Source organism: Lissotriton vulgaris, chromosome 2_1, assembly GCF_964263255.1.
Source record: "Lissotriton vulgaris chromosome 2_1, aLisVul1.2, whole genome shotgun sequence".
Lineage (NCBI taxonomy): Eukaryota > Metazoa > Chordata > Amphibia > Caudata > Salamandridae > Lissotriton > Lissotriton vulgaris.
This window is the reverse complement of record NC_141687.1, coordinates 638871962-638886767: the sequence shown is the minus strand read 5'-3', so window position 1 is coordinate 638886767 and position 14806 is coordinate 638871962. Positions and strand designations below refer to the sequence as shown.

The following is a 14806-nucleotide window of genomic DNA, read 5'->3' as shown; positions in this document are numbered from 1 at the left end:
TTAGTCTATCCCCCATTAACCCCTTAGCTGCGGGAGTTAATCCCCCGGTGTGCTGGGGTGGAGGGGGGCGCGCACAGCGCCCGCATGCTCGTCATGAGCTACAGTGCTCCTGTGCTCATGACGAGCTCAGCTCGTCACAGGTGCATTGGCTCTGTGGAACGTTCAGCACAGCGGGGGAATTATCCCTGCGTATGAGCGTTCCAAGGGCCATGACGAGCTCAGCTCGTCATGAGCATTCAAGAGGTTAACAGAAAGACCAAAAGTATGAATATACAGACATTGAACCTGTACGGATTAATGGCCGCCCTGGTTAACACTCGCTCTTTACATAAACGTGCACTAGACATAATCAACTTACTGGAGGAGAGCAAAGTAGTCGGCCTCTTCTTGACAGAGACATGAATGAGTGAGCACTCATGCCCTGATCTGCAATTAGCTATCCCAGATAACCACGTTTGTATGCATGCAGAAAGAGTGGGCGGGGGTTAGGAGGATAGCCATTATTTTTAGAAATGTCTTCAAATGCCCGACATTTAGGCTGGAGTAGCTGAGAGAGCAGAAGCCCACGGCTTTAGTATTTCTCCCAGTGCCAAACATTCCTTCTCAGGTGCATTGGTCTACAGCTCCCCAGGTTATGCAGGAGATTTCCTAGTAACCTGCCAGTCTTCTGTGTAGCTTATACCATCGAGAATGCCCTTTTGGATGTAATCAATCCCCTGTTTTTCACTGTAAAAGGGCTTATCAGCTGCTTTATAACTATTAATTTTGAAATCCTGCTAAACCACCGGAATAGTGGGTAAGAAAAATTGGTCTGGCACCAGAAATGGCAGATGTCCTTCTTGGCTGCAGGAACCAGCAGATGAAAATCACTTGTTTCCAAACCTCTGTGGAAATACCACTGCACAACACCATGCTGAATAGGCATCCCAGAATATTCATAGCTAACCTTTATTTTGTCACTACGAAAACTGGATGGAATCTAGCATCGGTAAATTGACACATGCTTGGAATGGTGCCTGTTAGGACAGTTTACCATTTGGCCGCTACATAGTAAACTGGGGTGGACTACTTCTCCAAATATTGACTGCATGTGAAACAAATTTCCTAACGTTTATTTTGTGCCTGGCATCATGCTAATTTAGCGTATGTGCAGAGACCTAGGTCTATCCATGGAAATGCAAATTCCAGAAACGGCTCTGTGATTTGGAGCACCACACAAGACATGCCCTCATAGTGAACACTGGACTACTTTCCATGCTTTGGGTGTCTCAGGACCAGCTCCGAAACGCGCTGCAGTCGGCGGTGGGACATGCGGGCAGAAACCTGCCGTGGCATTCCGACTGCTGCCTCAGCTAAACACTTGAATAAAGGACCGAGGAGCTGGACCTTCTCCCTGGCGGACACCAACCCCGGCAAAGACGGGCGTTGGCTACATTGAAAGCATAGGGCAGAGGGGGAGTGATGCGTGTACTAAGCATGAGGTACAACACAACAACAGGGGGGGGGCGGACCTGCACAACAGTACCCACACTGAAGCGGGGCTGGTGGCCTTGCCCATGGAAGGGCCCCAAGATGGCCCCCACCCCAAGGACAACGGATACTAAAAGAAATGGAGGCCCTCCACCACAGCAGGCAGTCCCTAAAGTGTGTGCTGGACCCAGCCCCCGTGCCGCACCGCAACACTGGGCTGATACGTGCAGGCGAATCGCGCAAGCAACAATCCGACAGCATGAGCCAGATGGCGTCAATGTCATTCGGGAAGGCTGGATGGTAGTTTTGATGAACAAAGTCTCTGACCGCCCTTAGCCCCTCCTCAGTCGGCAATAGCTGCCCACGGCCAGGGGAGGGATCCGCTGCCCTTTGAAATCCAGGAGCTGTCCTACCCCATCAGCAGCCACGGCAATGGCCAGGCCTAGCAGCCTTGTCAATGAAGGGGAAGGGGGCGGGGGGGTGGAGGTGAAAGCACTTACAGCCGACACTTCCTGTAGATCCCACCTCCAAAACAGCGTTCGGGCAGCTTCGGCTAAGCCGGAGGTGGGGGACTGTCCTTCTTAATCGCCGACCAGGAACCAAAGAGGGCGCTTGGAGCATGGCAAGGATACAAATACCTCAGCTGGCCCCTCCCCCGCCGTAAGTGGCGTCACCCGGAGACCCACACAGGTCCCCAAGACTACAACGCTAACTGGTGTCTGTGCCATTGTGTGGCACTAATGATGGCCGCCCTCTTAGGGGGCCCCCTTCAGTGGCCTGGGGCAGCCTGGCAGAGACCTAGGTCTATCCATGGTAATGAAAATTCCCGGAAACTGCTCTGTAATTTGGAGCACCACACGAGAGATGCCCTCATACTGAACACTGGACTACTTTCTATGCTTTAGGTGTCTCACATATAGCAGTGATACTCAGCGGTGTTATGTTTTGGTAATCAGTATTGTGTGACCAAATCTTTTTCTGTGTCAAGGAGAGGCACCCTACTGGCTCATTTCATGTACAGTTCCACTGTTATGTGGAACCCTGAATCTTACACTGACACTGTGTGTCTGTATGTGCAGTGAGTGTATTGCAAATGTATGGGTGTAAAATTCTGTGTGTTGTGTGAGTCTAAGTAATGGGCCAGGGACATCCATTTTGGATGGCCCCAATTTAATATCGCACAGGATGGAGGAGGAGTAGAGGTGTGCTTCTGTGAAAGAGTCACTTCACGAGTACAATTATTCAAGTTGCAAAAGTTTGAAATGATTTTGCTAGTCCACAACATCTAAATCCCGATTTTAACCGACTGTATAAAAATTGTAGTTCAGTAAAGACTTACGGTCCAAACAAACTCACTATTGAAACAACACTGTTTTACCTACAATCCACAAAGGATTTGGCAAAAGAAAATGGATTAATATCTCAGAGTCCATGCACATACCAAGTAGGCTATGAACAGCAGTCGTTCTTTTTCTGCCAAGTCAGAATATTACCACAGATGGGCACCAGTAATGTGCCACAGAATAAGCATGTGAGAATGTCTTTCAGAATCGCTATTCTTAATATCCACAGGTTACAGCAATCAGAATCACCTTGCCATAATCAATGCACCTCACTACAGTAGACTTATGAGTCTGTCCCTCTATGACTATATTGTGGCTATTTATTTAATGCACCAACCACTAATTCCTATCCACTAACACTATTGCTGCCCTAGTAAATTACCACCCACCACCACCGCCCATGGCTCTGAAAATTGCCGACCTATGGGACCAGGCTCTTCAATACCCAAACGCTCTCTCATTGTTTATGTAATAAGTCACTTTGCAATAAAACTTTCCTCATTATAGATAATTTTGACTTTCACCCTCCCTTTCTGAAATATGGAGCCTGTAGGAGAGTAGAATCGGCTACTTATAGTTACCCCCACTTTTTGCTGATGTTTCACTGTTTTCGACTTAGACTGACTGGGATCCTGCTATTCAGGACCCCAGTCAAGCTGCTTTCTCCTCTAAATGTATTGCATGAACTTTAGGTACACTCCAGATTGGATTCTGGGGTACCCTTATAAGTTCCTAGTATATGGTATACTATATACCTAGGGCATAGGTACCCCAGAGGCCTCCCAGGGGCTGCAGCATGTATTATGCCACCCCTGAGAGACCATTCAAAATGACACCACAGGTCTGCTACTGTAGCCTGTGTAAGGTGGTGCATGCACCCCTTACTTAGATATAGGTTCACTAAATTTACCTTATATCACTGCACATATAAACCTATCAGTCACCCCTACGGCAGGCCTTATCAATCCTGAAGGCAGGGTACTTGGTTTTATGTGAGAGGGTGCCCATGCATGAGCAGAGCCCCTCTGCAGCCTTTGGAAACTATTCTCCGGGGTTTTTTGTAATGCAGCCAACCATATACTCTTAAGTGCATTATAACCTTGCGGTAAATGCTAACTTTAAAACAGCTGCTTGGAAACATGTTGTGTTTGGTGTCAAACACCTTGGAATCATACCTTCCCACCAGTAACTGGCGGGAGAGGTATGATTCCACCCTCCTAAAGGGACATATGCAACACCGGTACACCCGGGAACAGCTTTCTCGACATGGGCATCACAAAATGGGTGCTGCCAGCCACAGACATGAGTCTGCCCTCCTGCTGCTGAGCCAAGCTCGAGCAGAGGAAGGCTTGTCAACAGGCTTCCTGTCACAGGGAGGTGTTATCACCTCCCAGACATGCTTTATTGTATTGGGGCTGGGTGGGTGCACTCTGAGAGGGCTTTGATGTCTGCCCTGTGGGCACATATGGTATCCCTGTGCATAGTCCAGCTCAAACCGGTTGCAGGAGCCATTTGCTGCTGCTCTGGTTTAAAACTGGACAAAGGACATGGGTGGAGCCATCCCTCTATCCTGGGTGGGTCCCCAGAGTTTGTCCCACCGATTCCTTGGGTATAAAGTAGGAACCCCTGACTACAGGACTTTGAATTTTACCTGGACTAAACTCTGCTACAGAAACCAAGTGCAATCTACACTACACTGGATGACTGAAGAATCTCCCTTGGAGTAAAGGAGTTACTCCCCTTCAAGGCAGGCACCTAAATGCATCTGACCGGTTGGCATCTCCTGAGCTCCTGAGAACTCAGAAGATTTCTGCAACACAGGAGGTGGGGTCCTGAGGTCTCGGAGGTTGATGTGCGCTCTCAGCTATTCTGCGGCCCGTATCCCTCATGGGGACCGTGCAACCTGAACCCCTGTGCACTGTGTACTTTTGCAGCAGCATATGCTTTTTGGCGATTCCTGAGGCTATGCTTTGGGCTACTTGTAGTCCTGACCCTGAGCAGTATTTCCACTGAAGATTTCAGACCTGCACTCTACGAGTGTTCCGTGGGCTGGTATTTCGTGATTCATCTTGAGGTCCCTTCGTGATCCCAGGTCTGTTGGCCTGTGGGTCCCTGTTAAGGTAACTTTAACTTTCCATGGGCTTTCCTGGTTTCTCCAGATGTGCCCTGACTCTGCATTGCTTGGAGAGTCCCCAGGACCTTGCTGGTCCTCACCAAAGCTGATTTTCTCTGACCGCATTGGTTGCAATTGCCAAGGCTTGTTGGTGTTCCATCCGGACACTGATCCCCCACCCCCTCTCCCCCCGCAGCACTCGACAGCCTTTGCGGAACAGCTCACCTCTGGACTTTGGTGGTCGTTGACGTCTCCTGGTCCCCGTGGCTGCAGAGTCAAGCATCACGCAACTGCAGCACCCGACATCTGTGGGCATTCATCTACCCAGCCCCTGGTCACCCTGAAGTGACCTAGACTCTGTCCCCTCTGCTTTCAGGTTCCTCTCACCTCGAATCCAAGCTTGGATTCCAAAGGACTCTTTTCATCTTCACGGCAGCAGCACTTTTCTGCATTATGCCATTGAAAATGACGAAGACTCCTGACATCACTTGACAACTATGCACCCGGCTCCCCTGGGTTAGGTAACACAGGTACTCCGGTACTCACAAGGGTGCTGGCCTTAGAACCTTCTATGTTTGAAAGGGTTTGCTCAAAGTCCTCTTCGAAGTATACCTAATCTTTAAAATTCCAACGATGAATTTCCCATAAAGTTTGACGGAGCTCGTGCCTGTGTTCTCACACTGCACCCGTACTCCGTGGGTCCCCTGTGTCCCCACTTTGGGTGGTTCCTTGGGGTCCCAGCAATTCTATTTGCTCTAAGCACTGTGTCTAGTCAAGTCGTGGTTTCTTAGTGATATGGTATGGTCTCCCCCGGGAGCCCACTGTGTATTGTGCTATTTACTGTCGTTCTAGTGAATTAAAATTGTGTGCCTTTTCTCTTATCTCATAAAGAGGTTAGTAGAGAGTGTTTAGTTATAAATACATATATTTTATATATTCCTTGTGTGGTTCTCCTTTCATTTTTTCATTCAGGAGGTTCTGATCTGGTAAAACAAGCTGCTTTACATTCCTTCGAGACTTAACCTGAAGTCTGCTCTCCATAGCTACCACTAGGATAGCTTTCATTAAAGGTTGTCTTTAACCTAATCATCAATAAGGGTTGTTTGGACTGGTACAAAAGGTGCCCACTGTAATTAGTAGACAGCATATACCAGGCCAACTTCTCACAGAGCCTTCAAAAGGGCTCAGACACAACAACTGCCCCCAAACCATGCAAGCCCCCTCCACACATATTCTCTATAGAATACCTAAAAATCATGGTCACACACCAGTCAAACTGAATATTGCATCAACTGACTCTCTGTTTTCCCTCCCCCCTCCCCCCTCCCATTTAGTCTCTTTGATGACATCAACAGTATCTTAGGACTCCAATGACCTTTCCCCGCCATCACCCTCAGAGACATGAATTCAAACCATTTCTAGAAAGAACACTCTTCTCTCATCCAGTTTATGAAGACGCCTGCTTTTCCTACTCGTTTATGTTGAACCTCTCTTTATATTATTCTCTTCTCAAAACAATAGTCACTTTGAGCTGACCATCAATCCTCTTCCATGATCAGACCCTCAATAATTTAATAATCAACCGACCTTCCTTACCATCTTCCTATCCATAGCTAACATTCCATCCCTAAGAGACAAGTTCTTGCATAGTATTCCTGCATTCCTTTAGCAGATGAATTTATTTCATTCCTAGCTAATTTCAATTTGTTCAAAGCAACCATATTTCCATTGTTCAGTGTCATAGCTTTACCTGTAACTCAGCTGCTGACCGGCCACATCCCAGGTTATAATCTTCTACCAGCACTCACAGAATTGAAATATGATTATACGTGCACAAATGGAAGAAATCACACACACTTTTAAATGTTCAAGTATAAATGATCACTCAATGTCGACATTGTTCTCTTTGACTGCCAAGTCAAGGATTCCCTAAACCTTGTTAGGTCTCTTCTGCTGCACCAAAATAATTAACCCCCACAACCAACTCAACTCCATCCACAAAACACCATTGCAACAACACCTTCTCAGTCATAGATTTTACTACATTATTACACAAAGAGCAACAGAAGCATCCCCACCACTCTCCTGACAGTGCATCCTGCGCCCTATGTCTCATCTCCTACTTCATCAGCCTACCTGTTTAACTTTACCAAATTATATATCACATATGTAGACTCTGCAGTGAGACCTGAAGATCCAGTGAGCACAGCATCATGGAAATCCTTCTGACTACATCTAGAACTCGAAGGGAACTGCACAACAACTGCAGTGGTGGCTAATGAACCAAGGCAGATCCTCTCCTATCACCAACCAGATATAACAGTAGTGACGGATGTGTCGCTCCAGGGATCAGGCGGCCATCTGGGAGAGGCAGAGATCAAAGGTGTCTGGACTCCAGCAGAGTCTGGTCTCCATATCAACTACTGGAGCTCCAGGCAATCAGACTGGCATTGGAGGCATTCCTTACCTCTCTCTAGGGAAAGTGGTGCAGGTTTTCACAGAAAACACCACTGCAGTGTGGTTCTGCAACTAACAGGGTGGTGTGGGGTCGGGTCGTGAACACTTTGTCAGGAGGCTCTCTGGACATGGCTGGAACATCAGGGCATAACCCTGGTGGCTCAACACCTGGCAGGTTTTCTGAATGCTAGAGCCGACAAACTCAGCCATCAGTGCCTGGTCGATCACGAATGGTGTCCCCATCTGCAGGTAATGCAAGGTTTCTTTCAGTGGTGTGGAGAGCCTTGGCTAGATCTGTTTGCCTCCGACAAAATGAGCAATGTCAGCAGTATTACTTGTTGGAGTTTCCAAGGGGTCACTCCCACAGCGATGCTTTTCGTCACAAGTGGAGCTTCGGCCTTCTCTATGCCTTTCCGCCTATACCACTTCTGCCCAGAGTGCTCAAGAATATCAAGCACGACCGGGCTCAGATCATTCCTGTGCTTTCGGATTGGGCATGAAGAGTCTGGAATTCAGACCTTCTGAGCATGGCCATCGATCCTCTGATCAGACTGCCCATCTCAGGAGGATGTTCTGTTGCAGCAGCAAGGACGGTTCTTCACCCAAACCTGTCCAGCCTCCACCTTCTTACATGGAGTTTGAGCTGGAGCAGATGACAGCTTTCGACCTTCCACCCGAAGTCTGTGATGTCTTCTTGGCAGGCAGGCATCCCTCCACTAATTCGGTGTATACATGTATATGGAACAAGTTTGTGGCATGGTGCACAGCAAAGGCCAATGATACCTTTTCTGCCCTTCTTTCAGAGGTTTTCTTGTACATACTTTTTTTGGGCCAGCACGGCTGTTTTGGACAACTATCTCTGCCTCACTGAGACTTCTCGATCAGCCTTTCTTGTTCAAGTCACCCATAGTAAATAGGTTATTTAAGGGCCTTATTCATATGTTTCCTCTGTTCCCTTTCATAATGCCCTAGTAGGATTTCAATTTAATCTTGATCTTTCTTATGCGTTCTCCCTTCGAGCCTCTTCATAACTGCCCTCTCACTCTTAAAACTGCTTTCCTTATTGCCAACGCCTCTGCATGCAGAGTTAGCAAGCTACAGGCTCTATTTTCCAAGCTTCCAAGCTATCTGCCTGTCCATCTGGATAAAGTGGTGATTCGACAAAAGCTTAGTTTCTTACTAAAGTGGTCATACCCTTTCATGTGAGGCAATCCATCACTCAATCCACCGTTTACCCGCCCCCATATCCCTTCAAGGAAGAAGAGAGACTCCCATTGTCAGGACCCAAAAAGTGCATTGTCTTTTTATCTTGATTGTACCAAAGACTTTTGGGTGGATGATCCACTCTTCATTGGCTATGTGGGCTCCAAAAAAGGCCGGACTGAGAAATAACGGACCATCTCTCGATGGGTTGGTCTCTGCATTAAAATATGCTATGCATTGGAGAAGTAGGAAACTCATGTGGGGTTGCGTGCTCACTCCACTAGAGCAGCAGCAGCATCCGCTGTATTAGCACACAGAGTCCCAATCCTTGATATCTGTCAGGCAGCGATGTGGACACCCCTGCACATTTTTACCAGACAGTGCTGCCTGGACAGCCAAGTCTGGAGGGATAGGTACTTTGCCCGTTTGATCCCCAGGACTTCCTAGTGTGTTCTTGGTTCGCAGAGCCCCCTCTGGGGATGGTATTGCTGGGGTATATATTCTTAGGTAAGGAATCTACAACTAATAGTCTTTATCAGATAAACAAGTTACTTACCTTCACTAATGATGTATCTGGTAGAGACATATATTGTTGTAGATTCCTTACCGGCCCACCCATCCTCCCCACTCTGTGAACTGATTTCTAGGGATAGGGACTCCCCTAAAGGGCCCTAGTTTTGACACTTCAGTAGCCAGTGCCTGTGCTTCTGGCTTGGAAAGTTGTGTTAAGAACGGACATCAGCGAGCATGGGCAGGGTCTATATAGCTCCAGCAATGTCATCCCGTCGCCCACGATGGCAAAAACCACATACCGACGTGCAGGGGTACTGCTGTTGAAAAATCTCTGGATCCAGACTGATGCCTGGGGAAAATTATAAGGCAAGTAATCTACATCTGATATATATGTCTCTACTAGATAAATAGTTACTGAAGGTAAGTAACTTGTTCTTTAGAAAGTGAAACTTATTGGTAATGCTAAAACCAGACATAATAGGATATTACTAGAAAGATCATTTTGGTTCCATATTGGGTAAACCTTTGAAACCATGTGAGCAATTAACTCTTGGAATAGCCTTGCATGTGAGGTGGGGGGAGGACTATTCACTAAAAAGTCAAAATTATGTTATAAAAATGTATCAGTATAGCAATGATTGCTTTCCTATTGCTTTCAATGCTCTACTGTAGCATAGTAATGCATATAATGGCCCAGTGTTACTTCGGACTCTACATTTCTAGTTTTCTGTAGTTCTAAACTATTCTGTACTGATGCATGCTGTGCATCATGGATTAAAGTTTACCAATTATATTTATTGTTTAATGGAAGTATGATATCTTATAATTAATAACAAGATCCATATATTTTTTATGTTTAGGTTCTTTAGAAGTAGTATTTATCAGAATGTGCCGTGCCTTCGACTCGCAGAACAACACAGTATACTTCGATGGAAAATATGCTTGCTCAGAAGTTTTCAAATCATTAGGTAAGATAACATGAAAATTAATCTTATGCAGGTCTAGAGCCCTGCTCTGTTTTTTTACATTGGTAAGTGGTATGGTCAGTAACTTTTACTAATATGGTGGGAAACAGAGTTAACGTCTTCCACCCTCTATATCTTAGCAGCACCTACAAGTGGATATTCAGCTCCTCCCTAAGAACAGGGTTGATACATATGGCTGCAGCACTGCTGTTTGAGGATATATCTGCATCAAGGTCTTACCTGAGACAGAGGATTTACTTTGTGTGGAGGCTGGTGTAACCTTTGCTGTGCTCCATTCCATGCATTAGGACAGTGAATAATACTGATGTTGAAGAGTTTATGGGGTCTTTGATAATCAAAGTAGTCCTAAGCTTATAATGAGACAGAGTGAATACTGGTACCAGATCTATCTATTTTAGCATCAGATTAGGATACATCCTATTAGGGCATAGAATTGATAGAAAATGAACAACAGATATCAAAGTCAAATGTTCAAGAGGAACATCTATTGATGCAGCATTTGGAATCAAGCAAGCATGTCCTACAGGGTACGACTTCCACATTGTAATTTTTTTAGAAATTTTAATCGATTTTCTCATTTAGAACATGGAAGCTCCCTGAGACTGGGGTGGCACTACTTGGCAGGATAGACTCACAGATGACAGAGTCCAGGTGTGAGGTTGTTGGAAGCCTATTGTGTACCTGAGGCTTCAGATCAGGAGGCCAGCCAACTTGCCCTTGGAATCACTCTAGGTTCTGGGTTCAAGAGATGTAGGTCCTGTCCTTTTCACCCAGGCAAGATGGCAGTTGGCAGCAAGTCAGCACAGCAAAGCAGGAGTCCAGCAGAGTGGCAGTCCTTCAGAAGCACAGGAGTATCCACAGGTCCAGAAGTGGTGATGTCTGCGGTCCATTATTTATACCCAGTTGTGCCTTTGAAGTGGGGGAGAAGCGTCTGCAGATTTCCCCTTAAAGTCCCCCCGGCATTCTGCCTTCCCTGGCTCCAGAATAACGCCAGGGGGTATGCAGTTCTTTGTGTGGCCACAGGACACAGCCAATTCAGGTTTAAGTGAGGCTGGGCCCAGCTCCTCCCTACCATCTTGCCAGTGATGTTCTATCCAGTCACACCTAATCTCCCATTGTGTGTGGCTGTCTAGGAGAAACACACAAAGCCCAACTATCATTCATGTGACCAGAGACAGGCTGCATGCACCAAACAACTAAGGCAAGAAAATGCCAACTTGCTAAAAGCTGAATTTTCAGAATGGCAATTAAAAAACTTATTTCACCATTAGTTATGATTTTAAACTGTGATTCAAGACACATCAAACTTGGATAGGTTATCTCTTACCATTTGGACATTACACTTATAAAAGATAATAAGGCAACTCCAATATCACTCTAAGGGAGAGATATGCCTTGCAGTAGTGAAAAACGAATTTTAGAGTTTTCCACTAGCAGGACATGTAAAACTTAAAAGTGTCTGTCCCACTTTTTAAATGCAGTGCACCCGGGCCTCTGGGCTGTCCAGGGTCTACCCTAGGGTGAATTATATGCATTAAAAAGGAAGGTTTGGGACTGGCAAAAGTTTTTTTTTACCATGAAGGAATGGCAGTTTAAACCTCACCCACATACTCTGCAATGGCAGGCCTGACACATGTTGCAAGGTCTACTTAAGTGGGTAGCACAATCAGTGCTGCAGAACCACTAGTAGCTTTTAATTCACTGGGACTGGTACTTATAGTACCACTTTAACAGGGACTTATAAGTAAATATGCCAATTGGGTATAAGCCAATATTACCATGTTTAGAGGAGAGACCACATGCACTTTAGCACTGGTCGCAGTGGTAAATTGTTCAGAGTCCTAAGGCCAGTAAAAACGAGTTCCAGAAACAGAAGAGGAAGACAGAAAGTTGGAGGAAGACCACCCCAGACCAACATTTCTCTTTTTTTTTACAGTTGATAGATTATTACCCACACTGGATGTTAGAAAATCACAGATGTACTATTTATTGCCCTAATGGAGGGGTTAAACAGAGGGGAAATGTACAGGACCACCATGCTACCCTTTATTGATTTTGGGCTGGTACACAGAGATTATGCAATCATTAAGCCTGGTGTTGCAGCAATAAAAGTGGCGTGCGATTAGATCTGCAGCATGGTCGATAATAACATGAAAAGCTCTTGACTGCTCCCCCAGCTATAAACTCAGCTCAACGTTAAAGTGGAGTTGTCTGTTCTGTGATACGATGTGCAGCATAAGAATCTATAATAAGAATCACAGTGCAAAAGATAAAATGTTACCTGTAATACTACTTCTGTGCTTACATCTTTTGTAGTTTCACATAGGATCCGGCCAACCTTCCAAAAACGTAGGATAGCAAAAATGTTTTTTTTAACGTTAACATAAATTTGATGTATTACTTCACACGAATGCAGATGCAGGGAAGTATACCGTCTAAAGTTGGCTTTGGAGTATGGCATTGTGGGTTTCTGGTTGACATCACATTAAGGCATTCAGGATGTGCCTGGAGTCGACATTCACAAAACTTGGAAAAATAAGATGGAATTTAGTGCTTTGGCACTAGATCGTACAACTACAGTGGTGATGGATCAATGAGGGTATTGAACAAAAGTCTGTCCAGACAGGCAGAATTTAGTTGACGTTTTTAGACAGTGATTGTATTATTTGGAATTTCTGTAGGTGCAATAGGACATCCGAGAAAGTTGTACATTTTATTTTACCCTAGCAGTGGGTTTTCTTTTTTTGTGTGCCATAAATTGCACTAGAACATTCACATACAATGCATACTCGAAAACTGTTATTGTAACTAATAATAACCAGTAATAATACAGTCGTTTTTATATGGTGGTAGTATCCCCAGCTGTAGTGCCATGTTATGCTTCCTAAAGGTATTGTAATTTTCTGGATGCCCTATTGCGCTTACAACAGTTGTTTCCACATGTGTGTGCCCAACAGTTGTGGCCACTTTACTTTCCATTGACCTTTCCAAGGCATACTACTTGTGACGATAGTCCCGTATCCATTATCCTTTTACTTGAGCTTGTTGTGTCTCCTGTGAAATCCTGGCTGAGAATCTAAGCTTTCTTCTTTGTTTACCTGCTTAGGTTGTGAAGACTTCATTACATTTGTTTTTGAGTTTGGGAAGAGCCTATGTTCTATGCACCTGACAGAGGATGAGATAGCGTTGTTTTCTGCGTTCGTCTTAATGTCAGCAGGTAAGATATAAAGTGAACCCTGCTAGTGGGCAAGGAAACAGGCATGTCGAACCATTCGATTTATTTTACAAATACTTCCTTTACTCCTACCGTTTATTGCACCGCTGAGAGCTCAAACATCAGTGCATACAAGCCTCACTTGTTCCTTGTTACTGTTTCCACAGCCTCACTCTTCTCCAGACGTTGTTTGTAACCCCAAAAACATCTCATTAGCCTTATAACATACTTGTGACTTCAGCAAATCATGTTTTTCCTGACAACATTATTTCTAAGCCCATTTATGATCCCGTCTTGGGAAAATGTGGGAACACTGTAAGGTGGCTGGACATCTTGGGGCACACCGGTAGGTGAGTGGGGGGAAGCACTGACACAGACAACCAAAATGTGTGACAAAGGCCGCTTTATTGGAATCAGGTGCACCTACAACAACAATCCCACCTGGCCTGTGCCGAACAAAACTACTGCTCACTAAATAACAACTGCCTGACAGCTCCCACCCCCACCCCTAAATAGTTACCCCAAACATTGCAACAGTAAACAACACATCCTCTCAGCAACCTACCCCTCTACAGCATGCCCCCATGACCTCCATGACCTCACCCCCGCTACCATACAGTCCCAGGCCTGCAGCAAAACCACCCCATCTCCTTAGGACAGCGCCACTCGAAAGTCGCTTACGACTTTCGACCCCCCCCCTAGGACTCCTGCCTCCTGGGATACCTGAGCACTCCCAACGCCCCATCCAACGCCTCCTTCAGCTGCACTATATACAGCTCCATGCCATACCTGGACAGGTGAACCCCATCCTCCCGGAAAAAATAGATTGCACCGTAGCGCAACTCCGGGTGCTCCATTCTCCCCACCCCCTCCCTGGCACAGAAATCCCGCATCTCCCGATTAATCTTCCTCCGTGCCCTGTCAATGGCTCCTGGGCGCTCAGCCCCCCTCCACACCCGCCTGGGAATAAACTCAGACCATATGACATGGCAGCCCGCCCACTGCTTCTTGATCTCCCTCAGGTCCCGCTTCATTTGTTTGAGTAGTGCTAACCCCTTGCACTGCACTAAATCGTTCTCGCCCTGGTGAATCACTACCACATCCGGACAAACCCCTCCCCTCACCATCGAGTTCAACAAGGGCAACAACTCATGCCACCGCCTACCCCCTTTTCCCCTCCAATGACACCTGTACAACCCCGTATCCAATCCCAAATTGAGTGACTGATGCCTGTCCCACTCCGCTTGTTCTGCCCTTTTGATGAATGAACATCCCACAATATAAATACTCAGAACAGCCACTGCCGGCCCCGCCACCGCACCTGCAAAGACACACATATCAAAATCGGGAATCACTGTGACAACAACCTTTCCACCTCCCGCAACCGCACATACGTCCTGTAACAATCAGACTTCCACCGGCCCAGCCTCTGTATCTCATCCTTGCCCCAACCCCTCCGTGCCGCCTCCGTTGCCGCCCCAATCCGAAAGGAATGCGTCCCGAAAGC

General features: G+C 46.2%; 1 protein-coding gene across 1 annotated transcript in view; it reads left to right on the top strand.

The window, feature by feature from the left end:
• RORA (RAR related orphan receptor A) overlaps positions 1–14806 on the top strand; it is a 245817-nt gene that overhangs the window by 206535 nt on the left and 24476 nt on the right. Inside the window, exons 7-8 of the mRNA XM_086955808.1 lie at positions 9960–10067; positions 13192–13302. Of these exons, the coding sequence (XP_086811934.1) occupies positions 9960–10067; positions 13192–13302 (219 nt within the window). The remainder of the gene's footprint in view (positions 1–9959; positions 10068–13191; positions 13303–14806) is intronic.